This window comes from Leucoraja erinacea, chromosome 23 (genome assembly GCF_028641065.1).
Source record: "Leucoraja erinacea ecotype New England chromosome 23, Leri_hhj_1, whole genome shotgun sequence".
Lineage (NCBI taxonomy): Eukaryota > Metazoa > Chordata > Chondrichthyes > Rajiformes > Rajidae > Leucoraja > Leucoraja erinaceus.
In genome coordinates, this window is record NC_073399.1 from 1501581 (window position 1) to 1525512 (window position 23932).

At 41.9% G+C, this 23932-nt stretch overlaps 1 protein-coding gene across 1 annotated transcript; it reads left to right on the forward strand.

The window, feature by feature from the left end:
- The first annotated feature begins 571 nt into the window (after positions 1–571).
- On the forward strand, positions 572–18328 carry pmp22b (peripheral myelin protein 22b). Its single transcript, XM_055653660.1, has 5 exons — positions 572–731; positions 2212–2313; positions 2817–2910; positions 7433–7573; positions 17633–18328. Exons 2-5 carry the CDS (start codon positions 2236–2238, stop codon positions 17797–17799), a joined length of 480 nt encoding a protein of 159 aa, XP_055509635.1. The 5' UTR covers positions 572–731; positions 2212–2235; the 3' UTR covers positions 17800–18328.
- Positions 18329–23932: the final 5604 nt, after the last annotated feature.

The following is a 23932-nucleotide window of genomic DNA, read 5'->3' on the forward strand; positions in this document are numbered from 1 at the left end:
AGAAGGAATGGGTGAGGCCCTTCAGACTGAAACGTCGCCTATTCCTTCTCTCCAGAGTTGCTCCCTGAGCCGCTATGTTGCTCCAGCATTTTTGTGTCTGCCTTCAGTGTACACAGTGGGTCTGACTCAGAACGGGGAGCTGCCCGCTTCATGCAGCGCCCGTTGGAATTGGCAGCAGCGAGGCTTGGCATCTCCTGGCTGCAATTTGTGTGTGTGTGTGTGAGTGTGTGTATGTGAGTGTGTGTGTGTGTGTATGTGTATGTGTATGTGTGAGTGTGTGTGAGTGTGTGTGTGACTGTGTGTGTGTGTGTGTGTGTGTGTGTGTGTGTGTGAGTGTGAGTGTGTGTGTGTGTGTGTATGAGTGTGTGAGTGAGTGTGAGTGTATGAGTGTGTGTGTGTGAGTGTATGAGTGTGTGTGTGTGAGTGTGTGTGTGTGTGTGAGTATGTGTGTGTGAGTAAGTGTGAGTGTGTTGGTCCTGTAGCCTGCCATCCCTCTGGTTTCACAGCAGCGCCGCCGATGACTGCTGACCCCCGCACGCTGCGGGCGATTGGAAACTGACTGCAGACACACCCCAGGCGCCGCGCGTAACCAGGGCGTTGCTACTACTAAAGGGGCCACTTTTTAAGCTTCAAGTTTCTTTGACGGGACTTTGCTGTTAACGTTGAGGTCTCTCTGTCTGTCTCTCTCTCTCTCGCTCACACACGACTCGATTGTCCAGAATCTGCACATAGTAAGTCGAATCTATCTTTATTTTGCTCAAAAAGATCTGAAGGGTTTCGCCTAAATGAGTTTTGTTTATGCGTCTGGCAAATGTTGGAACGTGAGTTTGACATAATGCTGCTAATATGGAAAATATGGTCTTAAACGCTCGTGGTTTGTCGCGCCCATTTTTTGTTTTTCTTTTTTTTATATGAAATAAACGTGTTGTTTAATTTCTTTACTTTTGAGAAAAGCCAAGAAAGTTGTTGTGAGCGCAGCGGCGGCGTTGTAATTCTAGCCAGCCGCGCTGTAATAGCGCTGGTGCAGAGGAAGCGACGGTGACCAGTGCCGGACACTGAGTTATCTCATCTCCCTGCACCATTTTATTAATTTGTTGATTTATTAACATTCTCCTCCATCGGTTTCTGCAACCATTTATCAAGGACGTCACCGAGTCGCGCTACAAGTGGAATATGAGAAACGGTTTCCCAGATGTTGTTTTTGGGGGAAGTTTGCCACATGTTGCTGCTTGTTTATTTAACGGAATGTTTTGCTGGTTTCACGCTGTGTACCGATTATTAATTGGAAGACGCATTTGGAGTTTGTGAGCCGGGGGGGTTGTAGCTGGAAGGGGACTGTTCCTGTCATAGGGAGTTGGTTGTGATCACCCGCGCTTGCTAATTTCACTCTGTGGCGAGTGGCAGACATTGACTCGGCTCTCTGGCTGAAAGGCGCCTTTGTGAGGAGCGGGCTGGGGTTGGGGCTAATAAAAACACAGCCCCTGAAACTGGCGCTGCCGCGATCCCTTTCCCAACGGGTTATTTTCCTGCTTCATCCATTCTAAATCCGAAAGCAATGACTGAGAGCCATCACCAGTTAATTATTTGGCGGGCTGGTGTAATCTAACCGCTGGTTCAATTTGGTATGTTATTTAAATGAATGAAACACGGTTCCAATGATTTAAAAATGGAAATTGTAATTTCAGGGACCAAATTATAGACAAGGGACAAAGTTGATCTTTAGTGTTCAAAACGCTGCTTGTTTGGAAATTAACTGGACGGTTTTGCATTTAGAGGAATATATTCTGAATTATTAAATACTTCAATTCAAGGGGGACATATGTAGCATTTTAATGCAATTTAAAATATGTTTTACTTCTGTTGTCCTGGAAAATTGTGTTCTGGATTTCTTCTATTCCTAGTTGAGGATACGGTAACTGTGAAGCGAAGCAAACTTTCATCGCAGTGAACATTTATTTGTTACTGTGAAGATTAAACTGTGTAAGCGAATGTGTTTTTACTCACAATCTAACGGTGCCCGCGATGCTCAGGGGCGTCCTCTATCGGGGACTCGCTGTCCTGCCTTCCTGACACGCCCTAGTTTTAATAAGATCTCTGCAGCAAGGCGGGCTAGAGTGCCAGACATTGTCGGAGCTCTTTGCTTGTAGTTCGTAGGCAACTCACCTCCTTTTCTTTTCTCTTCTCGGCTCCCTCTTCTTTTTTTTTTAATAGTCTCCAACTTGAAAAGTCGTCAAAATGATCGTCTTGTTGGCGGGCATCATTGTGCTTCATCTGAGCGTCCTGGTTTTGCTGCTCATTTCTACCATTGTCAATGTAAGTACAAACAACCATTCCTCTGCCTTTAGACTGAGAGATAGACGTTGCAAACGTGCACTCAATGGTCTCAGCAAGGTTATCAATTCGAATTATTTTTTACAGTTTGTGAAAACTAATACACAGGATCAGATTTAATGATTATTCGATCTCGGGATGTGTTTAATTTATAAGTGGTTGGAAGTTTTCCGTTATAGATAAATAGGTAGATTTTTATTCGTTTAAAAAAATAATCTAGAAGTTGCTCAAAAATGCTAAGAGGGATTATTCTAGCGGATCCCGTGTTGCATGGTTTTAAATTAATGTGGTGCCCATTTAGTTTAAAAGGTTTCGTTGGTCACGAAACAAAATGCATTTCGAATTAACGATATCCAGATGTTGATTTCAGGCTGTTCAAAATCAAATGCCTATAAACCATAAAATATCCCGTTGAATTGACTGGAATTTCGTCTGCAGAAGTCGTGTTTGATGTAGTGCGATTTTTGTTTTTGTTTTCTCTACAGTCCTGGTGGTATTACGGCGAATCCAATAGTTTGGATATCTGGCAGAATTGTACATGGGTCGATTCCTGGAACTGCCAGCAATATACTACGAACGGTGAGTGCCTTGTCCTCCGCTCCCTTTTCACCTCTGATATAAACTTCAGAGTCTGCAAATGCAAGTCTTGCAAACGGTTATCACTCGGGGAGAGTTTTTGTGTTTAACGTTTGCTAATTTGATTATTTTTTTAACGAGAAGGCTGCAGAAACTCATCTTTGAGTTAGCAGCTCGCTTGGACCATGTTTAAGGTGGAAGGTTGATGTGGGTGCGGTCCATGTTAGGTCTACAAGCGCCTAGTGGCCGCGCTGCGAGACTGCAACGCAATGGTCCCATGTGTGAATCTTGGCATCGCCTGGCCCTGCAGAGTCAGCGCTTTGCAGCAAGTGGGCTGGGCCTGGATTAGCCAGCAATAGCGCAACGTAGGCAAAATTCTCCCATTCATTCAAATCCACTCAGTTCCAATTACATTTTTTTTTCTGTGTAACAGTTTTATTCTCCCTCCTATTGCCATTGGCAAATATGACATGATGCTTCTGGGCCACTAGAATTTAACTGCTAAGCAAATCTTCAATTAATTTAATTCCAGCCATTTTTATTCATTACTTTTTATTCAAACGGACTTGATAAGTAGTAAGACATTTGTATGAATCATTTTTTTTTAACTCTAACAAAACATTGGTATTGGATATTGCAAACATTTTTTTTTTTTTTAAAGCTTCCAATTTAGAAAAAAAGAACTGCAGCAGCTGGTTTATGCCAAAGGTAGACACAAGTGCTGGAGTAACTCAGCGGGTCAGGCAGCATCTATGGAGAAAAAGGATGGGCGATGTTTTGGGTTGGGACCCTTCATCAGTCTTCATTCCAGACATCACCTATCCTTTTTCTCTGGAGAAGCTGCCTGACCTGCTGAGTTACTCCAGCACTTTTTGTCTATGTATTGAAACAATTCAATGATGAATATAATCCTTTTGCTTGTGATAGTATAGATTCTTTGAAACTTAAGCCTGGCATACCTCCCCCTGATGAGTTTGCCATTACTTACAAGAAAGTTTCCCATTTTGGTGATTCTTTCTCGTATGCGTTCTCAGCAAGAGCAAATTGTCTATTTAGTTTAGGGATACAGCATGGAAACATGCCCTTCAGCCCACTGAATCCATGCTGACAATAGATCACCAGTTCACACTAACTCTGTTATCCCATTTCTACAAACTAGGGGGAAATTTACAGAGGTTAATTAACTTACAAACCTGCACATCTTTGGGATGTGGGAGGAAACTCACGTGGTGTCACATGGATAACATGCAAACTCCACACAGACAGCCCCTGAGGTTTGGATCGAACCCGTGTCTCTTAAGCTATGAGACAACAGCTGTACACGCTGTGCCACTGTGCTGACCAACAATGACTGCACTTCACAAATATTTCAGTAGCAATAAATTCAAATCTCTTTGTTTAATTCCATTTGGCAGAAGACACAAAATAGTCATTTTAGAGCCGTTATGTTCTCTATCCCATTTCTACAGATTATGGTCACATTTTTTTAATGCAATCACATTTGGAACAGGAAATCCCCCAATATCAAACCAGTTCATCAATTTGCTTTTAAGTTGTAAAGAAAATACCTGTTAGTTGTGTTCAATAATTGTGCATATCGGATATGTTACAGGTCAACACTATCCACATATGAAACTCAAGAATTATTATCGGGCAAAACAGTCATGATCGGTTTTATTTCCAAAAATATCCTGGTAGTGAAATGTGGAATCTTACTGTGCTTCGAGTTTGCTGTGAACATTGCAATTTAAAATAAAGCAGGTTGAAAAGAAAATCATATGATTAAGATAGTAATTTCATAACATCCAAAGGTCTTCCTCTTTGACTGAAGCAAACTGAAGGATTCTAAACCACTGCATGGATGCAGTTCATCATAATGTACTCACAGAAATATACTTCTAGAGTGATCTAGTCCATTTTATTGGAAAAAATAACTTGAGCTAACTAAAATGGGAATCATCAGTTTTGTTTTCAGTTGCTAAATCCATTTACTCGAATAATAATACTAAATTCTGGCACAACTTAAATCATTTTTTTTTAAAAAGTAGCCTTTTCTTGATAATTTGTTCAAGAATAGGTACTGGTTAAAATAGCCCAAACTACAGAGGGGTTAAGATTTGCTTTAATTTTCTTTCTAAGTGTGAAGAAATAATGTCGTGATATTTCAATACTCAGAAGTTTTCTAGTATGGCAGCTAGTTTGCTCTTGTCATCAGCTTTGCGTCAATAATTATCCCTGCTGTTTTTGGTTTATAGTTTGTTACGAAGCGTGCTGAGCTGCTTCTCATTTGAATGCTAGAAGCTTTTGCATACCATTCTGCAGAACGGGTGGGAGGTGGGATGGCTGCCACTGTAGGAGGTGGACATGTGACCTTTAAAGCAGAGGTGTTTTTGCAACGGCTTTGGAATAGCAATTGTTCACACGAACAAGGGGATTTCAGAATGTGGAAAAAAGCTATGGGAGGGAAACAACTCGGATGTTTTTGGAGATTTCTGGAAAATGACCCTTCTCTTCCAAATTAAAGCAAACCTAAATGTTTCCAATATTCTGCAATTTTTTTTACATCCTACAAAGCACACCTCCCTGTATCTGTAACATTTGGTATTTAGAACACATTGCCCGTCTCAGGGAACTATGATTGCTGGCAATAGACTCTGAATCCAAAGCTTTAATTTGCAATTCACTGGTCACCTTTTTGAGCCACGGTTGCAAAAATGCCAGTGAAGTATGTTATGTAGGTTCATTAATTAACCCTCTGTAAATTGCCCATGGTGTGTAGGGAGTGGATGAGAAAGTGGGATAACAGACCTGGAGTGAATCGGTGATCAGCATGGACTCGGTGGGCTGAAGAGCCTGTCTCCATGTTATCTGTTTAACGCAAGTTCAATTAGTGGTTTAACAAATAACAGAATAAAGTCCATATTATTTGGTCACCCTCTTATCTTAATTAAACCAACAAAATTCAATCGATACTTTGTGCTGACTTTAAAAAAAATAATAAAAAATAATGTCTTCGCATTTCTGTAACTCAAATGATAAACACAAGATGCCAAACGGTTGGCTAAATATATCTGTTTGTTTCTGACAGTGACATCATTTAGCCATACGTATCTAAATTCTGCCATATCAGTCAACAAACTTGGGCTAAAGCACAACCCAACAACTATGCAGAGATGACATCTTAATCCTTTTTAACTAGTATCAGAGTATCGAGAAAATTGCTGAAAAAAGAAATGAGGCATAGATTAAAGGAATAGATTTGATAGATGCACAGAGTCACTAGCCCAGAGTAGGGCATTCGAGAAACAGAGGACATAGGATTAAGGTGAGAGGGGACAGATTTAATAGGAATCTGAAGGGTAACTTATTTACACAGATGGTGATGAGTGTATGGAACGAGCTGCGGGAGGAGATAGTTGAGGCAGCTGCTATTGCACTGTTTAGACAGGTACACGGATAGGACAGGTTTAGAGGGGTATGGGCAAATGCAGACAGTTGGGACTAGTGTGGATGGGGCATGTGGTTTGGTGTGGGCAAGTTGGGCTGTTTCCCCACTATGACTCCAGGTAGGTAGCTAGCAACAGTTTCCATAAACTAATCCCTAGTCTTCATCCACAATATACAGAGCACAAACTTTGAATCCCAAGGGAAATAGAGATAATGGGGGTAGGGAGATAAGTTTATTTTGTGATCTGGCACCCCAATACTACTGATGTGGACATAGTATGTTAGTTTTTTTTTTTTCCAGAAGACAGTGGAAGCAGAGATGTACATTACTTTTAGGTAGAGTTAGATACGTTTTTTTGACAGAGTCAGTGGAATGTTATGGTAGTGGGGGTAGGAATGTGGAGTTCATGTAACAATCAAATCTGCGGTGATCTTGCTGAATAGTGGAACAGGCACATGGGACTGACTGGCATGTCCCCGATTGGAAAGTTAAGTTTCAATTTTCCCAAACTCTTGAATAGTGCATTACCGCAGCCGACGACACAGAAACGAGGAATCACAGATGCTGGTTTACAGCGAAAGCCACAAGATGTTGAACCAACTCAGCGGGTCAGGCAGCATCTCCAGAGAACATGGATATCATGAACATGACTCCACATTCCTGTCTATCCATGTTCTCCTGCGATGCTGCCTGACCCGCTGAGTAATGCCCCTGTCCCACTTAGGATACCTGAGTGGAAACCTCTGGAGACTTTGCGCCCACCCAAGGTTTCTGTGCGGTTCGCAGAGGTTGCAGGTGGTTGCCGGAGGTTGCAGGTAGTGGAAGTAGGTAGGGAGACTGACAAAAACTTCCGGGAACTGCCTGGAAACCTTGGGTGGGGCTCAAAGTCTCCAGAGGTTTCCGTTCAGGTTTCCTAAGTAGGACGGGGCGTAACTCCAGCAGCTAGTGTCTTTTTTATAGATATTTATCCACCTTCTTTGATTTTGTTTCTACTTTGTAGAGTTGTGAAGCTACCAGGAATGCTGCACTGCTCATTCATTACATGCTAACACTTCTCCTCTTGGCTTGTATTTACAGAATGGCTGCAAGCTGTTCAGGCGATGATGATCTTGTCCATCATCTTCTGCTTCCTGTCGGTGATTCTGTTTTTCTGCCAGCTATTTGCACTTCAGAAAGGAGGTCGCTTTTACATCACTGGAGTCTTTCAGCTGCTGGCAGGTAAGCCTCAATAATTAGTATTTGTATTTCCACTGTGCCCATGGATAAATCAAGCAGCAATTTCATTGCAGGAAGGAGACGGTTTTCCCATTGCATTAAATAACGAGCATGGTGGCTGGAGTAGTTTTTATGGGCTGTATATTATGAAGATTAATGTACACAATTTGTTCACCCAGCATTCCAAATGCATTATCCCTGTTTCCCTCCACTTGGCTAAATATTGTTTTTAGTTTGGAGATACAGTGAGAAAACAGGCCCTTCGGCCCACCAAGTCCGCACCGACCAGCGTTCCCCGCATGTTAACATTATCCTACACACACACACTAGGGACACCATTTATATTTGTACCAAGCCGATTACCTGTAAGGGTGAAAATCGAAGATCTCTGAGAAAACCCATGTGGTCACATGGAGATCGTAAAAACTTTGTACAGACAGCACCCGCAGTCAGGATTGGCCCTGGGTCTTGGGCGCTGTGTATTCGCTAACAGATGAAAAATACCTTCTCGTGCATCGAGTCGGGCTCATAATAAAACGGAGGTTATCGACCACTGACGTCCATTGCATTTACTGAGGGAGCGATCACTACAGGGCCAGGAGATGTCTTGCACAGGTGATCGCACCAGGAGCTTGGGGGTGGGGGGGGGAGGAGTAAGCTGGGAATGTGCTCAGCGCTTTGAATACTTGCAGCTGATACTCTGATATTTCAGTGGCTACGAGCTTAGTTAACTAGTATGCAAACACAGTTATGTGAGCTTAGAGATTCATTTGCGTGGCACATAATGGGTTTGGGAGCGGTGGTCATGTCTATGCACGGTGAATGCTGGAGTGAAGTCATCAGCTCTGGAACATCACACCTTCGAAAAGGTGGCGAAGAAACGGTTCACGGTGTAGACAAGGACACAACCCTTGAAGAGATGGACCTCATCTGACCATGGTTCTGGCATCTGCTATGGAAAACTAACTTGGGCTCCACTCCACTACTCTAAGGATGGATTCTTTCGATGTCACGTGAGACCTTCCAATTTTTACGATGGGCTGTTGGAACATTTTGATCTTCTCTTTGGATATTCACCTCTGTGTCAAGATGTCCATCCAAGCATTGGAGAAGCAGGATACTGGTTTCCAGCTGCTTCCTTGAAAACGCAACGTTGGGTCACACAGTGGGGCCTCGTTACTTTCATCAATGGCCGCAGTGAGGACCTCTGCTTCTCCAGTCGAGAACTGACGTTGAGGAGGTAAGTTAACACTGTGCATGTGACTCCGGAAACTGCAAACAGTCAGAAGCGGAGCAGTGCAGTGAGCCTGTGGATGGCTTCAGCTCCATGCATGATGCCTCAAATCGTATCTCAGCAGCTGGAGAAGGTCCCCTTTACAGCAGTGTGGCTTCAGTGTTTATAGAGATACAGCACAGAAACAGGCCCTTCTTTCCACTGAGCCATCGATGACCAGTAATCGCCGCTGAACACTAGCTCTACCTTCCTCACTAGAGACGATTTACAAAAGCCAATTAACCTACAAACCTGTACGTCTGGGATGCAGGAAGAAACTGGAGCATCAGGGAAAACGAATGCAGTCACGGGAGAACGTACAAACTCCATAAAGACAGCACCTGTAGCCAGGATTGAACCTGGTTATTTGGTCCTGTAAGGCAGCAACTCTACCATTGTGCCGCCCTATTGCTGTGCAAGTTCTAGCCCACGGCCCCTCCATGCCTACGTGGGTAGCCTGCCACAGAAACACGACGCCCTCTACCGATTGTGCCTGATGGGATAGCAGTAATAATATTCCTCGTGATGTGTAAGAAGAAACTACAGATGCTGGTTTAAACCGAAGATAGATACAAAAAGCTGGAGTAACTCAGCGGGACAGGCAGCATCTCTGGAGAGAAGGGTGATGCTTCAGGTTGAGACCCTTCTTCAGACTGGTTATGGATTAGGGAAAGGAGAGATCTAGACGGTGATGTGGAGAGAGAAAGAACAATGAATGAAAGATGCACGAACGATGAGAAAGGAAACCGGCCATTGTTAGCTGTTTGTCGGGTGAAAATGAGAAGCTGGTGTAGAGAATGAGGTATAGAGAGAGAGAGAGAATGTTGGGGCTAGCTGAAGTGAGAGAAATCAGTAATCGTACCACTGGACTCTTAGCTGCCCAAGCAAAATATGAGATGATGTTCTTCCGATTTCTGTTTAGCCTCACTCTGACAATGGAGGAGACCTAGGACAGGAAGTTCTGTGTAGGAATGGGAAGGAGAATTAAAGTGTCCAGCAACTGTGAGATCGGGTTGGTTCAGACGGGCTGAGCGAAGTTGTTCTGTGAAACGATCGCCCAGTTTGCGTCTGGTCTCGCCGATGTAAGAATCCACACCTTGAACAACGGATACAGTAGATGAGGTTGGAAGAGGTGCAAGTGAACCTCTGCCTAACCTGAAAGAACTGACTGGGTTCCTGGACATAGTCGAGGAAGAAGGTATAGTGGCAGGTGTTGCATCTTCTGCAGTTGCAGGGGAAGGAACCTGGGGGGGGAGGTGGTCTGGATGGGAAGGGATGAGTTAACCAGGGAGTTGTGGAGGGAACAGTCTCTGCCAAAGACGGAAAGGGGTGGAGATGAGAAAATGTGGCTAGTGGTGGCATCACGTTGGAGGTGGCGGAGACATTTCGGAGGATTGTGTGTTGTATGTGACGGCTGATGGGGTGGAAGGTAAGGACTAGGGGGACTCTGTCTCTGTTGCGGTGAAGGGGAGCAAGGGCGGAGCTGCGGGGTACTGAGGAGACGCGCGAGGGCCTCATCTATGATGGGAGAGGCGAACCCCTTGTTCCCTAAAGAATGAGGACATCTTGCATGTCCTAGTATGGAACACCTCATCTTGGGTGCAGATGCGGCATAGACAGAGGAATTGGGAGTAGGGGATAGAGTCTTTGCAGGAAGCAAGGTGGGAAGACGTGTGGTTGAGATAGTTGTGGGAGTCGGTGGGTTTGTAATAGACGCCAGTCAATAGTCTATTTCCTGTGATGCACTGTGAGATCAAGAAAGGCGAGGGAGGTGTCGGAGATGGTCCCAGTTTCTCGTTGTATATTTTCACACCGATTTCTACTAAAGGGAATGCACCTGAAAATGACAAATTCAAAACGAAGCTAATTTAACACTGATGTCTTTATCAGATGAATAAAATTTGGTTTTGACAGCTTTAATTAAAGGCGGTTATTTCCTTTGTATTTAAAAAATGTCTACAGTGCCCTCCATAATGTTTGGGACAAAGACCCATCATTTATTTATTTGCCTCTGTACACCACAATTTGAGATTTGTAATAGAAAAAAAATCACATGTGGTTAAGGTGCACTTTGTCATATTTTAATAAAGGTCATTTTTACACATTTTGGTTTCATCATGTGGAAATTACAGCTGTGTTTATACATAGTCCCCCCCATTTCAGGCCACCATAATGTTTGGGACACATGGCTGCACAGGTGTTTGTAATTGCTCAGGTGTGTTTAATTGCCTCCCTAATGCAGGTATAAGAGAGCTCAGTACCTAGTCTTTCTTCCAGTCTTTCTGTCAACTTTGGAAACTTTTATTGCTGTTTATCAACATGAGGATCAGAGTTGTGCCAATGAAAGTTAAAGAAGCCATTATGAGACTGAGAAACAAGAATAAAACTGTTCGAGACATCAGCCAAACCTTAGGCTTACCAAAATCAACTGTTTGGAACATCATTAAGAAGAAAGAGAGCACTGATGAGCTCACTAATCGCAAAGGGACTGGCAGGCCAAGGAAGACCTCCACAGCTGATGACCGAACAATTCTCTCTATAATAAAGAAACATCCCCAAACACCTGTCTGACAGATCAGAAACACTCTTCATGAGTCGGGTGTGGATTTGTCAATGACCACTGTCCACAGAAGACTTCATGAACAGAAATACAGAGGCTACACTGCAAGATGCAAACCACTGGTTAGCTGCAAAAATAGGATGGCCAGGTTACAGTTTGCCAAGAAGTACTTAAAAGAGCAACTGCAGTTCTGGAAAAAGGTCTTGTGGACAGATGGGATGAGGATTACCTTATATCAGAGTGATGGCAAGAACAAAGTATAGAGGAGAGAAGAAACTGCCCAATACCACCTCATCTGTGAAACATGGTGGTGGGGGTGTTATGGCCTGGACATGTATGGCTGCTGGAGGTACTGGCTCACTTATCTTCATTGATGATATAACTGCTGGTGGTAGTAATATAATGAATTATTAAGTGTGTAGACACATCCTATCTGCTCAAGTTCAAACAAATGCCTCAAAACTCATTGGCCGGCAGTTCATTCTACAGCAAGACATTTATCCCAAACGTACTGCTAAAGCAACAAAGGAGTTTTTCAAAGCTAAAAAATGGTCAATTTTTGAGTGGCCAAGTCAATCACCCGATCTGAACCCAATTGAGGATGCCTTTTATATGTTGAAGAGAAATCTGAAGGGGACTAGCCCCCAAAACAAGCATTAGCTAAAGATGGCTGCAATACAGGCCTGGCAGAGCATCACCAGAGAAGACACCCGGCAACTGGTGATGTCCATGAATCGCAGACAGCAAGCAGTCATTGCATGCGAAGGATATGCAACAAAATACTAAACATGACTACTTTCATTTACATGACATTGCTGTGTCCCAAACATTATGGTGCCCTGAAATGGGAGTGACTATGTATAAACACTTTAAACCTATGCCCTCTAGTTTTAGACCCCATACATTAAGAAAATAGTCTGTGGCTATTCACCTTATTTATGGCCCACTGTTGGGTCACCCTCGGCATCCTTTGGGAAAATAACTAGCCTCTCCTTGCTCAAAATTTTCAGACTTAATAACTTCCTCATAAATCATTTTTGCAACCTTTCCAGCTTAATGACATCCTTCCTATAGCTGGCCACCCAGAGCTACACACAGTGCTAACAGTGTGGTCCCACCAATGACTAGGGCAACATAACATTCCAATTCCTGTACTCAATGACCTGACTAATAAAGGCAAACATGGCAAACCACCCCTTCGCCATCTTATCCACCCTTGTTGCCACTTTCATGAAACTATGTACCTACACCCCTCGGTCTCTCTTCCACTACACTCCCCAGGACCCTAATATTTACAGTGCATGTCCTGCCCTGGTTTGAGTCACCAAAATGCAACCTGTCGCATTTAACCCAAATTAAACACCATCTGCCATTCCTCTGCCCATTGGCCTGGTTCGATCAGGATCCCATTGTAATGTTAGATCCAGAAACGTTCCTCATCGTCCACCACACCTCAAACTTTAGAGTCATCGGCAAACTTGCCATCCTAAGCCACCTACATTCACAACCAAATCATTAACATAAACAACGAACAATTGTGGCAGTAGTGAAACCTGTGGCACACCACTTGTTATAAGCCTCCAGACTAAAAACACCACTCTGCCACCTTCCTTTATCTCCTACCTCCAAGCCAATTTTAAATCCAACTGGCTAGCTCGTCCTGGATCCCATGTGACCTCACTTCACTGGTCGACTACTTCCAGCGTTTCTGTTTTGTTTAAGTCTAGCCAATAGTCATGCTGCTAAAACTAGGTCAAAACACTTGGTTAAAAAGAATTCGACGTGCCTGCCAACTAATGGTGATTCTATTCATAGCACATTCTCGACATATTGAAATACCTCCATGTACAGGTCCCCACAACTTCAATTTCATTGCAATATTTCCCATTTCACCATTAAGCAAACTAAGTCTGCAATATTCAACAAATGCGTCAATTGTCAAAAATTTGACAGCATGAATTTTTCAGAAGACATCAACAATGTTTCTCCGTCCCACCCCATCCTCTTGCTCCAAATGTGCAGCCAAGCCTATCCATGCCAACAGATATAGAGTATAATATTTAAATACAATCTATACGCATTGTACTGGGAACATAAAAATGTAAATAAACTATTTTCAGGTCATGTCCTATCAAAGCCCTTGTACTATTCTGGGATTTAAAACTTCAGGAATCTGATCGGCAGCAATTCCTCATTACATTTGTCTGTCAAGTATACTTCATGCTAATTCCAGATCACATAGCACCAGTCATATGATGATTGATTTTGAGTTTACTGTGGGGCGAATGATTCCTACAATGTGTGATTATCTTTGTATTGTATGCAGTGAGTGCTCATTCTCACCGGCTCTACAATGGACAGTCATATATCCTCACGTTACGTATTGCAGGAATAGACTCATCAATTATTTTTGTTTAATATGTTACCTATGAGTTATGTTTACAGGCATGTTATGCCGCTAGTAAGAATTTTGTTGTTCCATTTCGGTACATACGACAATTAAACACTTTTTGATTCTTGACTTTTTTGATTGGGTCAAATTGTTTTTTGGGCAGAATGGTGGTGGGGTGTGAAGGGGAGGAGAAGCAAGCATGTAGTAGTGCAGGTGGGGTACAAGGGAGGCAAGGAGGGGGGGAGAGAGAAGGGTGGTTTAGAGGAGAAAAGAGGGTGGGGTTGTGTGCGGTCACCTAAAATTGGAGAATTCACTATTCAACCTGTTGGGGTGTACACTACCCAAACTACCTCCTGTTTGCATGGGGACTCATCTTTGTCCTTTCACTACCGTGAACCGGTTTGAACGCACGTTGTTGTAAACAAAGTTGTTGCCATTCTTTGTTGAGAACTTCCACCATAGTTCATTGACATATATTATTTTTAGTGAGGCAGAATGTAAAATCACATCAAAGTAGATCATCGTCAGGATTGACTTGTTAGACTTTACTTTAGACTTTTGAGGTACAGTGCGGAAACAGGCCTTTCGGCCCATCGAGTCCATGCTGACCAGCGATCACACTATATATTAGCACTGTCCTACACACTAGGTATGGATGACGTTTTGGGTCGAGACCCTTCTTCAGTCGGGAGGGGTGATACAGAGATAAGGAAGTTTAATGGGTGGGAACGAGACATCTAATGGGGTGGAGATCAAAGAAAATGTAGAATAGATCGTTGTTAGCTAGAAGGCAACAGCAAAGCCCCCCCCCTCTGGAGAGTTTTTCTATACAGATTTAGCCGGCTGCTTTTGTTAAAGGTTTTTTTTCCTGAGTTGTTGACGATATCTACGGGTGGCTGATTTCAATTGATTGAATTATTTTTGAACATGGTAATACATGTTTTTAACCGAGAGGATTTTGTAAAATGCTGTGAGTGCCATTGTGCATCTGCCTCTCTGGCTTACAGGGAAATACATTCTTCAACTTGCTTGTGGCTTCAGTTTTCATATCTATTCAGTGGGCTTGGATAACAACATATGATTTGTAACATGATAAGACATCCAAGGAATTCCACAAGAATATCAAAGAAAATAATGGCAACATGAGACACAGATTCTAGGTCGTGGATATTACAAAGATTCTAACAAATAAAAACATGTGGTATTTATGATCAAATTTACGCTTCACCAAATTATGGACACAAACTCCATTTATTGTATGAAAATCATAATGAATATGAGAAAGAAGATTTTTTTTTAAAGCAAAATGAATACTTTGAAGAAGGGTCCCGACCTGAAGCATCATCCACCTATCCATGTTCTCTGGAGATGCTGCTTGACCCGCTGAATTATTCCAGCACTTTGTGCCTTTTGTTTGTAAACTAAGAAGATTGGTCCGTAGAATCACACAGAGCCCAGTTATGTTCTTAAACACATAGAAACATAGAAATTAGGTGCAGGAGTAGGCCATTCGGCCCTTCGAGCCTGCACCGCCATTCAATATGATCATGGCTGATCATCCAACTCAGTATCCCGTACCTGCCTTCTCTCCATACCCTCTGATCTCCTTAGCCACAAGGGCCACATCTAACTTCCACCATAGTTCATTGACATATAATTATTTGTTTAAATCTAGCCAATGAACTGGCCTCAACTACCCTCTGTGGCAGAGAGTTCCAGAGATTCACCACTCTCTGTGTGAAAAAAGTTCTTCTCATCTCAGTTTTAAAGGATTTCCCCCTTATCCTTAAGCTGTGACCCCTTGTCCTGGACTTCCCCAACATCGGGAGCAATCTTCCTGCATCTAGCCTGTCCAACCCCTTGAGAATTTTGTAAGTTTCTATAAGATCCCCTCTCAAGTCTCCTAAATTCTAGAGAGTATAAACCAAGTCTATCCAGTCTTTCTTCATAAGACAGTCCTGACATCCCAGGAATCAGTCTGGTGAACCTTCTCTGCACTCCCTCTATGGCAAGAATGTCCTTCCTCAGATTTGGAGACCAAAACTGTACGCAATACTCCAGGTGTGGTCTCACCAAGACCCTGTACAACTGCAGTAGAACCTCCCTGCTCCTATACTCAAATCCTTTTGCTATGAACATCTCAAATACATGCGGATCGGTAGGATAATTGGCTGCTGTAAATTATCCGTAATGTGTCGTTTTTAAAAACTTTTTTTTGTTTCTTCATTCCGGGAGACAAACAGCGGTAGAATTATTAATTCACTTCTTCCTCTCCAAGTATCAATTTAAGGGTGTTCGTATTTAAAATAATCAAACTAACATCTAAGCATAACTTGAGGTTATAAAATATTCTGCCGTACTTTATTCTCAACTTGGTAGCAGCAAAAGGATGCAAAGTACTAGCGTAACTCTGTGGGCCAGGCAGCATCACTCGAGAACATGCATGTGACATTTTGAGTTGTGATTTTTTTTTCAGAAGCAAAATAGGTTTCAGTCATCTGAGGCTCAATTACTTAAAGATCTCTCAAAAGTACCTGTGTGGACCCATTAGGACCTGCAAAGTGAAGTTAACATCTTTGAGGTAACAGATAGTGTAGATAAGGACTAGACAACGTTTCAGGTCGAGACCCTTCAGAATTTCTCCAGCATTTTTTGTCTATCTTCGATTTTTCCAGCATCTGCAGTTCCTTCTTAAACAGATAGTGTAGAATGTGATCCTGTAAAATTAGCCAATTTTGGTTTGTAATAATAATTTAATCAAAACCAAACCCTTGTCTACATCGGACTCTCGGTCCTGAGTTCGTTTTTTAAGCAGATTAGTAATCACGATAGATTGAGCTGTACATTTTTGTTAAAGTAGAGATTGTCAAGTCTCCGTTCAGACTTCTGAATTTTCACAAGATTTGCCCTGTGGGCATTTTGCTAGAAACCTCAGTGTATCTGCCAAAGAATTGTGAATAAAGGACTAAAGTCTTATGTTCATGTCTGCTTACGAGGAATATTTCTGTTCTTACTCTAGATGCTATTGGTCTTAGCTTTGCTTTAGGACGGACTTGCATTCTTTTATGGAACTGATGGAATATGATAGATTTTATGTTACAAAGCAGAGTTCTTACCATATTTAGTCTATAACACTGTTTATTCCCAGCCATGCTGTCTCCAATTTACATTGATGGGATGAGACCAGATGACTAAATGTGATTGTAAACTCGCAGTTAAAATAAGATTAGGTTGCTGTGTCTGTGAAATGCCCGGGTTGTGGGACATGACTATTAAATAGATAGCTATTTACACCATTTCTCATTTCTTTTTTCCCGCATTTTCCTTATTTTCCACTCCTCAGCCATACACGGGGTGCAATGAACCTACCAGCCAGCATGTCTTTGGGATGTGGGAATAAATCAGTGCATATGGAGGAAACCCTTGTGTACAAAATCATGAGAGGAATAGGTCAGGTAGATGGGTCTGAGCTACAGGGAAAGGTTGAGCAGTGCTAGGGTTATTATCCTTGGAGCACATACCTATTGGGTGAGGGGTGATCTTATAGAAGTGCACAAAATTGATTGATTCTGACCTCTGCTGCTGTCCATATGGAGTTTGCACGGTTTGACTTCTGTAAATGGGACATCGTCGAACTAGTGTTGTCGGTGAATGACTGGAACCAGTGGGCTTAAGGTCCTGTTACCATGCTGAATCTCTAAGTAAATCCAGCCATTTCTTGTATCCTGTACCTTGTGTCCTGCTTGGTTTGAGTAAGTTAATGAGCACTTGGACGTCACTCCATTTTAATCCAAAGGTAAAAATAACTTTACAAACAAAAGCTCTGTTGTTTTGCAGGCATTTGTGTAATGAGTGGAGCTGCGATATACACGGTGCAATACCCGCACATCCACGGGGAACGCTATGATGGGAGCTATGGATTTTCCTACATCTTGGCATGGATTGCCTTTCCCTTGGCTCTTTGCAGTGGAATTATCTACATCATTCTAAGAAAACGTGAATGAGCTACCATAGATCACCACAATCCGTATGATGCCATCTTTAGAGGAATAAAAGAAACATTACTGTTTTAATTTGAAGATGTATATAGTATCTATGGTTTAAAACCTATTTATAACACTTTTTACATATATGTACATAGTATTGTTTGCTTTTTTGACAGAAGCTGTGTTTTGCAAGCTAATTAAGTGCCTACAGAACATTCATTTTTAACAGTTTACGATTAAAAAAATATTTTGCTGAAGCCAAATTCTGCAACAAAATTTTATTTTGAATAGAATATGTTAACCAAAGCGCATGTAAAATTATAGCTAGTAAGCTGTTTTTTAATAAAAGTGCAGCTTGTATAAATACATTGCTAATAGCTGACAAGTTTGAATAGTTTACTCATGTAGATACAGAACTTAAAATTTTCAATGGTGCTATGTATTTACCATTCCTTGTCATAAACTTTAGCCATCTCACTGGAGAAATACTATTTACAAGAAGGTAAAATAAATGCTTTAATCCGACAGGATTTACTTTGTCTAACTATTTCTGTATGGAAGGAGTTTTTTTTTCTCTAGTGTTAATGTGAAGTTTTGAAAGTTAATACAAGTTAGGGGCAGCATCATTCGGACAGGTGTGAGGGGTGATTTGAGTGCCCACCATAAGATTAATGAGGCTTCAATTATGAGGGGTGATTTGAGTGCCCACATTAATCCTTCCTTCACTCCAGTTTTAACAAGGCTTCAGATACGTGTCCAAGGGCTGCAGTCAATGAGTTTTGATGCGTGGCCTTACCCGATTCACACCTATTCCGTCTCCTTCCCGAGTCTCATTAACAGCGACCAGACTTTCCCTTCTGAGTCTCATTTATCGGCGTGTGAAAGTATAATGCTTCAAGTGCAGCTATTAGCAGTCGTCGTTTCTTTGCCGTCTGAGGTCCAGAGGACAGCATGCAATACTGACGGTGTTTGCGGCAGTTCTGTGCCCTTGGTGGAAGTAATGGGCAGTGGACAGAAGCAAATCAGTGTGCTGGGTGCATGATTTCACCATCACACTGCAGCCTGTCCTGTCCAACACCAGTCAAAAGCCAGTGTCCCAGATCCAGTCTCCTCTTCATTTCCTAAATGCAAGAGGCATTGCCTGACTGTATTGTCAGATGTTACTTAATTTCATTATAATATAGCTGAAGATATCAGATAACTTAGTGCAGATAGGCTTTGTTCGTTAAATGCTCAAAGAGAATGCTATAAATGTATTGAAAATCTTAGTGTGCTGCAGTCATTGCAAATATATTGTCTGGAATTAACATGAACTACAGTTTGCTGGAAATATGAAACAAAATGCTAATATTTCACTGTACTGACAAGTGTTCTGCTACTGAACAGTGACACGAGTTTTGCAATTGCTAAAGGGGACCACGAATAGAAAACTGTAGTGAAAGCAAATGGGAAATTAAAAAGTATTGGGGGAGCAAAATAGAATTAATTGCATGCTTGGAGAGGCAAGATGCATTTTTTTTTTTTTCTTTCGATCACAAGGATCGTTTTAACATGAAACATTGTACCATGCCACAGCAACAGTGAATTGAAAGAAAACACCATTGTCTAAATTCGCTCATTATTTGCGTTCCCGTCTTCTGAACTGTGGGCTCCAGGTCAACATTTAAAGTAAAAGGTTTTCACAAATTAGTCATCAGGTTACATATATTGCAGTCAGTTGCTCTGAAACTGATACAAGTTTACTAACTTTATTTTGCTTTATAATCTGACAGAGCCATTAGCATTGCCCTTCAGGGATTAAAAAAGCTTCATATTTATTTATTTTTTAAACTTTTTTTCCAAAGTGATGTTGGCAAAATTAAAAATAAGATTTAACTATTTTATCAGTGGTCTAAAATTGTTGACTTTGAGACAAGCTTACACAATGATACGTGGACCTTTTTGGAGATTGTGGGGATGATCAGTGTGAAATGATGTGTTAGCTTTTCTGTTTTAAAGCTGCCGGATCTCAAGGTGACAGTGATCATAAGGTCATCATTGATAGGAGTAGAATTAGGCCATTCGGCCCATCAAGATTACTCCGCCATTCAATCATGGCTGATCTATCTCTCCCTCCCAACCCAATTCTCCTGCCTTCTCTCCATAACCTCTGATACCTCTGTCAATATGATCATTTCATATCAACAGTTGGCGTCTTAAGACGGGGAAGTAAAATACAATGTCCTGTTCAAAGTGGAAGCTATAATGGTCTCTGAAAGAAACCTAAATTTAACAATGGAAAATAAGCCTTGTGTGGATGTTCTATAGATATACCTGCTGTGCATCACAGTGCATCTCTGTTTAAGATGGATGTAGCTACATTAAGTGCAGGTATCATGACATCAGTACATCAGTGTAAAATCAGTTGCAGCAATGGGATCTCAAAAGATTGAACAAATGTGTTTTCAAATGTTTTTTTTCTCCTTCATTTGCTCCATTGAAATTTTACAAAAAAAACACGAGGTTTAAGAGGCTGGAGTTTACTCTTATGGGTTGAGTACTTCTCCAAATTGTCGAATTTAGGTAAGAACATTTAACTCCAAACGGCAAGATGCTGTACTTGGTGGCTGGGTAACATAGTTTGTCGCTAAGAGATAATTTGTGGGTCACTGCAGCTTTAAGCAAGGTGTTTGTTACTGTATAGCACCAGAGATAAAACTATACTCATCAGTGAGGTTCACAACCACAGTCCTACACCAAAGGTAACCACTGTTTTGAAAGCGTTTGGAGGAATAAACAAAACTTTGGCACTACTCAAAATAAAAGGAAATGTTGTACTTGTGGCTGTACTGTCCTTTGAAGGAATAAAGCGTGAATAGTTTGCTAAATTTATTATCCCTTTGGAAATCTGTTCTTGTTTACATAGTACAGTATAATGAAATATGACATAGTTCTTATCCTGTGTGCACATATCGTCCGCAGAATTCCTTGTGCAGCTTCAGTAGAGTTCAGTGGGGAGGGGTGGGTGGGCGGGCCGGGTGGGTTGTTGTTTTTGATGTTTGCTAACAGAAAATGCCTTATTGCATATAAGTGCAGTCATGTGTTTGATGTACTTGAATAATGATGAAAATAAATAATACTAGCTTATCTGTGCAACAAATTGTCCTTTGTTTCTATGCCATCAACTGTTCAGACATGCTCACGATTTTGTAAATAATGATTTCTACATTCCTTGTGGTCTGTTTTATTCCCCTTGGATTTGATTGCTAGTCAAGAGTTGTACAGCACAGAAACGGGCCCTTCAGCCCAACTTATCCATGCCAACCAAGATGCTCCATCAACGTTATTCCCAACTGCCCAAGTCTGGCTCGTATATCAAAACCTTTCCTATCCATGTATCTGTCCAAACGTCTATAGTACCTGCCTCAAAAACTTCCTCTGGCAGCTCGTTCCATATACCCACCACCCTCTGTGTAAAATAACATTGCTCCTTGGTGCAGAATAAATTTTTCCCCACTCACCTTAAACCTATGTCCCCTGGTTCTTAATTCCCCTATCCTGGGTAAAAGTGTGCATTCACCATATCGATTCTCATGATTTTACACACTTCCAGATCACTTCTCGACCTCCTGCACTCCAAGGAATAAAGTCCTAGCCTGCCTAACCTCTTCAGGCCTTCGAGACTAAGCAACATCTTCATAAACCTTTGCACTCTTTCCAAATAAACAACATTGTTAGTACTCAAAAGTGTTTGGGTAAAAAGCTGTGATGGTGATATCCTAATGTCTTAGAACTCTTCAATTGATGTTTGAGACCAACTCATGGATTTATTTGGGAGGTGTTCATTCTTTTCCCTAATGATGGTGCATTTGAGTTTTGCACATCCAAAATGAGATTGCACTTTCTTGATTAAAGTACAATTTTAGAATTGTGGGTGCATTCGAAATTGCCCTGATTTTTAATTCCACTTTTGAGGAGTCAAACATTTCTTCATCTGATCTAGGCTCGTTCTATGCAAGCACAAAGTCATCTTCTGACCTGACACAATATATAGCCTTCAAGTCTTAACAACGAATTCACCACGTTTGGATAATTAGCTTTGGGTCCCACATCGATGGTTTGCATTTTTTTAAGTCCCTTCTGCCAATTTCAGATTTGCCTCTTATTTGCATTCCCTTGAGTTATTCAATGATCCTTGCTGTCCTCTCTCAGCCAACACCTCCACAACGTGTCCATTAACGAACTGCAGATGCTGGTTTATACGAAGATAAACTGCTGGAGTAACTCAGCGGGACAGGCAGCATCTCTGGAGAAAAGGAATGGGTGATGTTTTGGGTTGAGACAGAAGATTCAGGGGAGAGGGAAATGAGAGGTATGACAAGGTACAGAACATCACGGGTGGCACCCACGTACCTCTAGTTTCCCGCTCCGATAACTCAGACTGAAGAAAGGTTTCAACCCGAAACGTCACCCATTCCTCTCCAGAAATGCTGCCTGACCCGCTGAGTGGCTCCAGCATTCAATCTCTCCTGGTGTCCACATTCCACACCACCGTTTACCCACCCCACCCCCCCTGTTTCTCTGTAGTTCAAAATTTGTTTCTAAAACTTTGTTATGTGAAGATGTAAATAAGAGGCAAATAGTTTATTTTTAAACAGTGGATAAGTAAGTGATCCTTCTTGTTCTAGTCCAGAACTTTTCTTCCCTTAGCAGTTGCCGTCATTAGCTTTGTGGAACATTTGTGGGACGACAGATGGCGCAATGGGCTAAGTGTTTGGCTGGCGACTGGAAGGTAGCCGGTTCGAATCCCAGCTTGGAGTGCATACTGTCGTTGTGTCCTTGGGGCAAGACACTTCACCCACCTTTGCCTGTGTGTAAATGTAATGTAATTATGTGAAGCACTTTGGGGTCAATGCAAGTTGACTAAAAATGTGCTATATAAATAAGATTATTATTATTATTATAACATAGAACAGTACAGCACAAGAATGAGCCCTTCACCAATGTCGACACCAAATAAGGTGTTGCGACCAAATCTTATCTACCCGCACATAATCCATATCCCTCCAATCCGTGCATATCCATATGCCTATGCAAAGGTCCATATCTGCCTCAACCACCAACCCCGGCAGGGGGTTCTAGGCACTCACCACCCTCTGAGAGAAACAAAATAGCCTGCACATCTCCCTTATGAAGAGATGCTTTGTGAAAGAGTACAAGAGAATCAGTTTAAACATGAAAATGACAAAAGATTGGATTTAAAAGTTCCAATCAAGAGGGTTATTACGAATTCATGATTTAATTCAGCTTTGTGTAATGTTCCTCATCAGATTAATCATTGCAAGATGGGGGTGAATTCACATGTCCCTGTCTCCCAGTGATGCACCATTCTATGTTTATAGTCCACACCAGATTGGCTAACTACCTAACCGCAATCATTTCTCCTCTCCAGCTTCCACACCGTCAGCAGCCTTGCTTTCCCATTAATTTCCACACTCCTGAGTTGAACAGGAGTGGCTGGATATGGGCTGGAAGATACCTGTAGACTTCAGACCTTAGAGATACAACGTAGAGAAACAGGCCCTTTGGTCAACCAAGGCCAGGCTGACCAATCACCCCGTACACCAAACACTATCCTACACACTAGGGACAATTTACAATTAACCTACATACGTGTACGTCTTTGGATTGTGGGAAGAAACTGGAGCACTTGGAGAAAACTCATATGGTCACAGAGAATGTACAAACTCTGTACAGCCTCACCAGTAGTCAGGATTCAACCCGGCTCTTTGGCTCTCTAAGGCAGCAACTCTAGCTCTGCTCCACTGTGCCAACCTTCCTCATACCTAATATAACATTCTACAGGAAACTGCGATCACTACTGATGGCGATGATGCTTTTGAGAAGCCTCCACCAACTCCTGCCCTCCAATTTGTCGAGTAGAGGCTTTAGCAATGCTCATTGTCGTTAGTTTAGAGGTTCCAGAACAAACGGAGTAAGGCAATCATCTCTTGAGGCCAGATATGTGGATACTGCTCATTTGTGATCAAATGATCTACTATTACCTCAAAAAAAATGTTGATGCCACCAATAAAAAAAGCATATTAAATTGTCTCAAATAGGATAATCAGGAACAATGTGCAGCACTGCAACGATGCTAATCAAAACGCTT

Excerpts from the sequence above, each read along its gene's own strand:
- pmp22b (XM_055653660.1), top strand. The coding sequence starts at position 2,236 with ATGATCGTCTTGTTGGCGGGCATCATTGTGCTTCATCTGAGCGTCCTG. Across the intron at positions 2,314-2,816 it reads TCATTTCTACCATTGTCAAT|TCCTGGTGGTATTACGGCGA; the intron begins GTAAGTACAAAC and ends TTTTCTCTACAG. Across the intron at positions 7,574-17,632 it reads AGTCTTTCAGCTGCTGGCAG|GCATTTGTGTAATGAGTGGA; the intron begins GTAAGCCTCAAT and ends GTTGTTTTGCAG.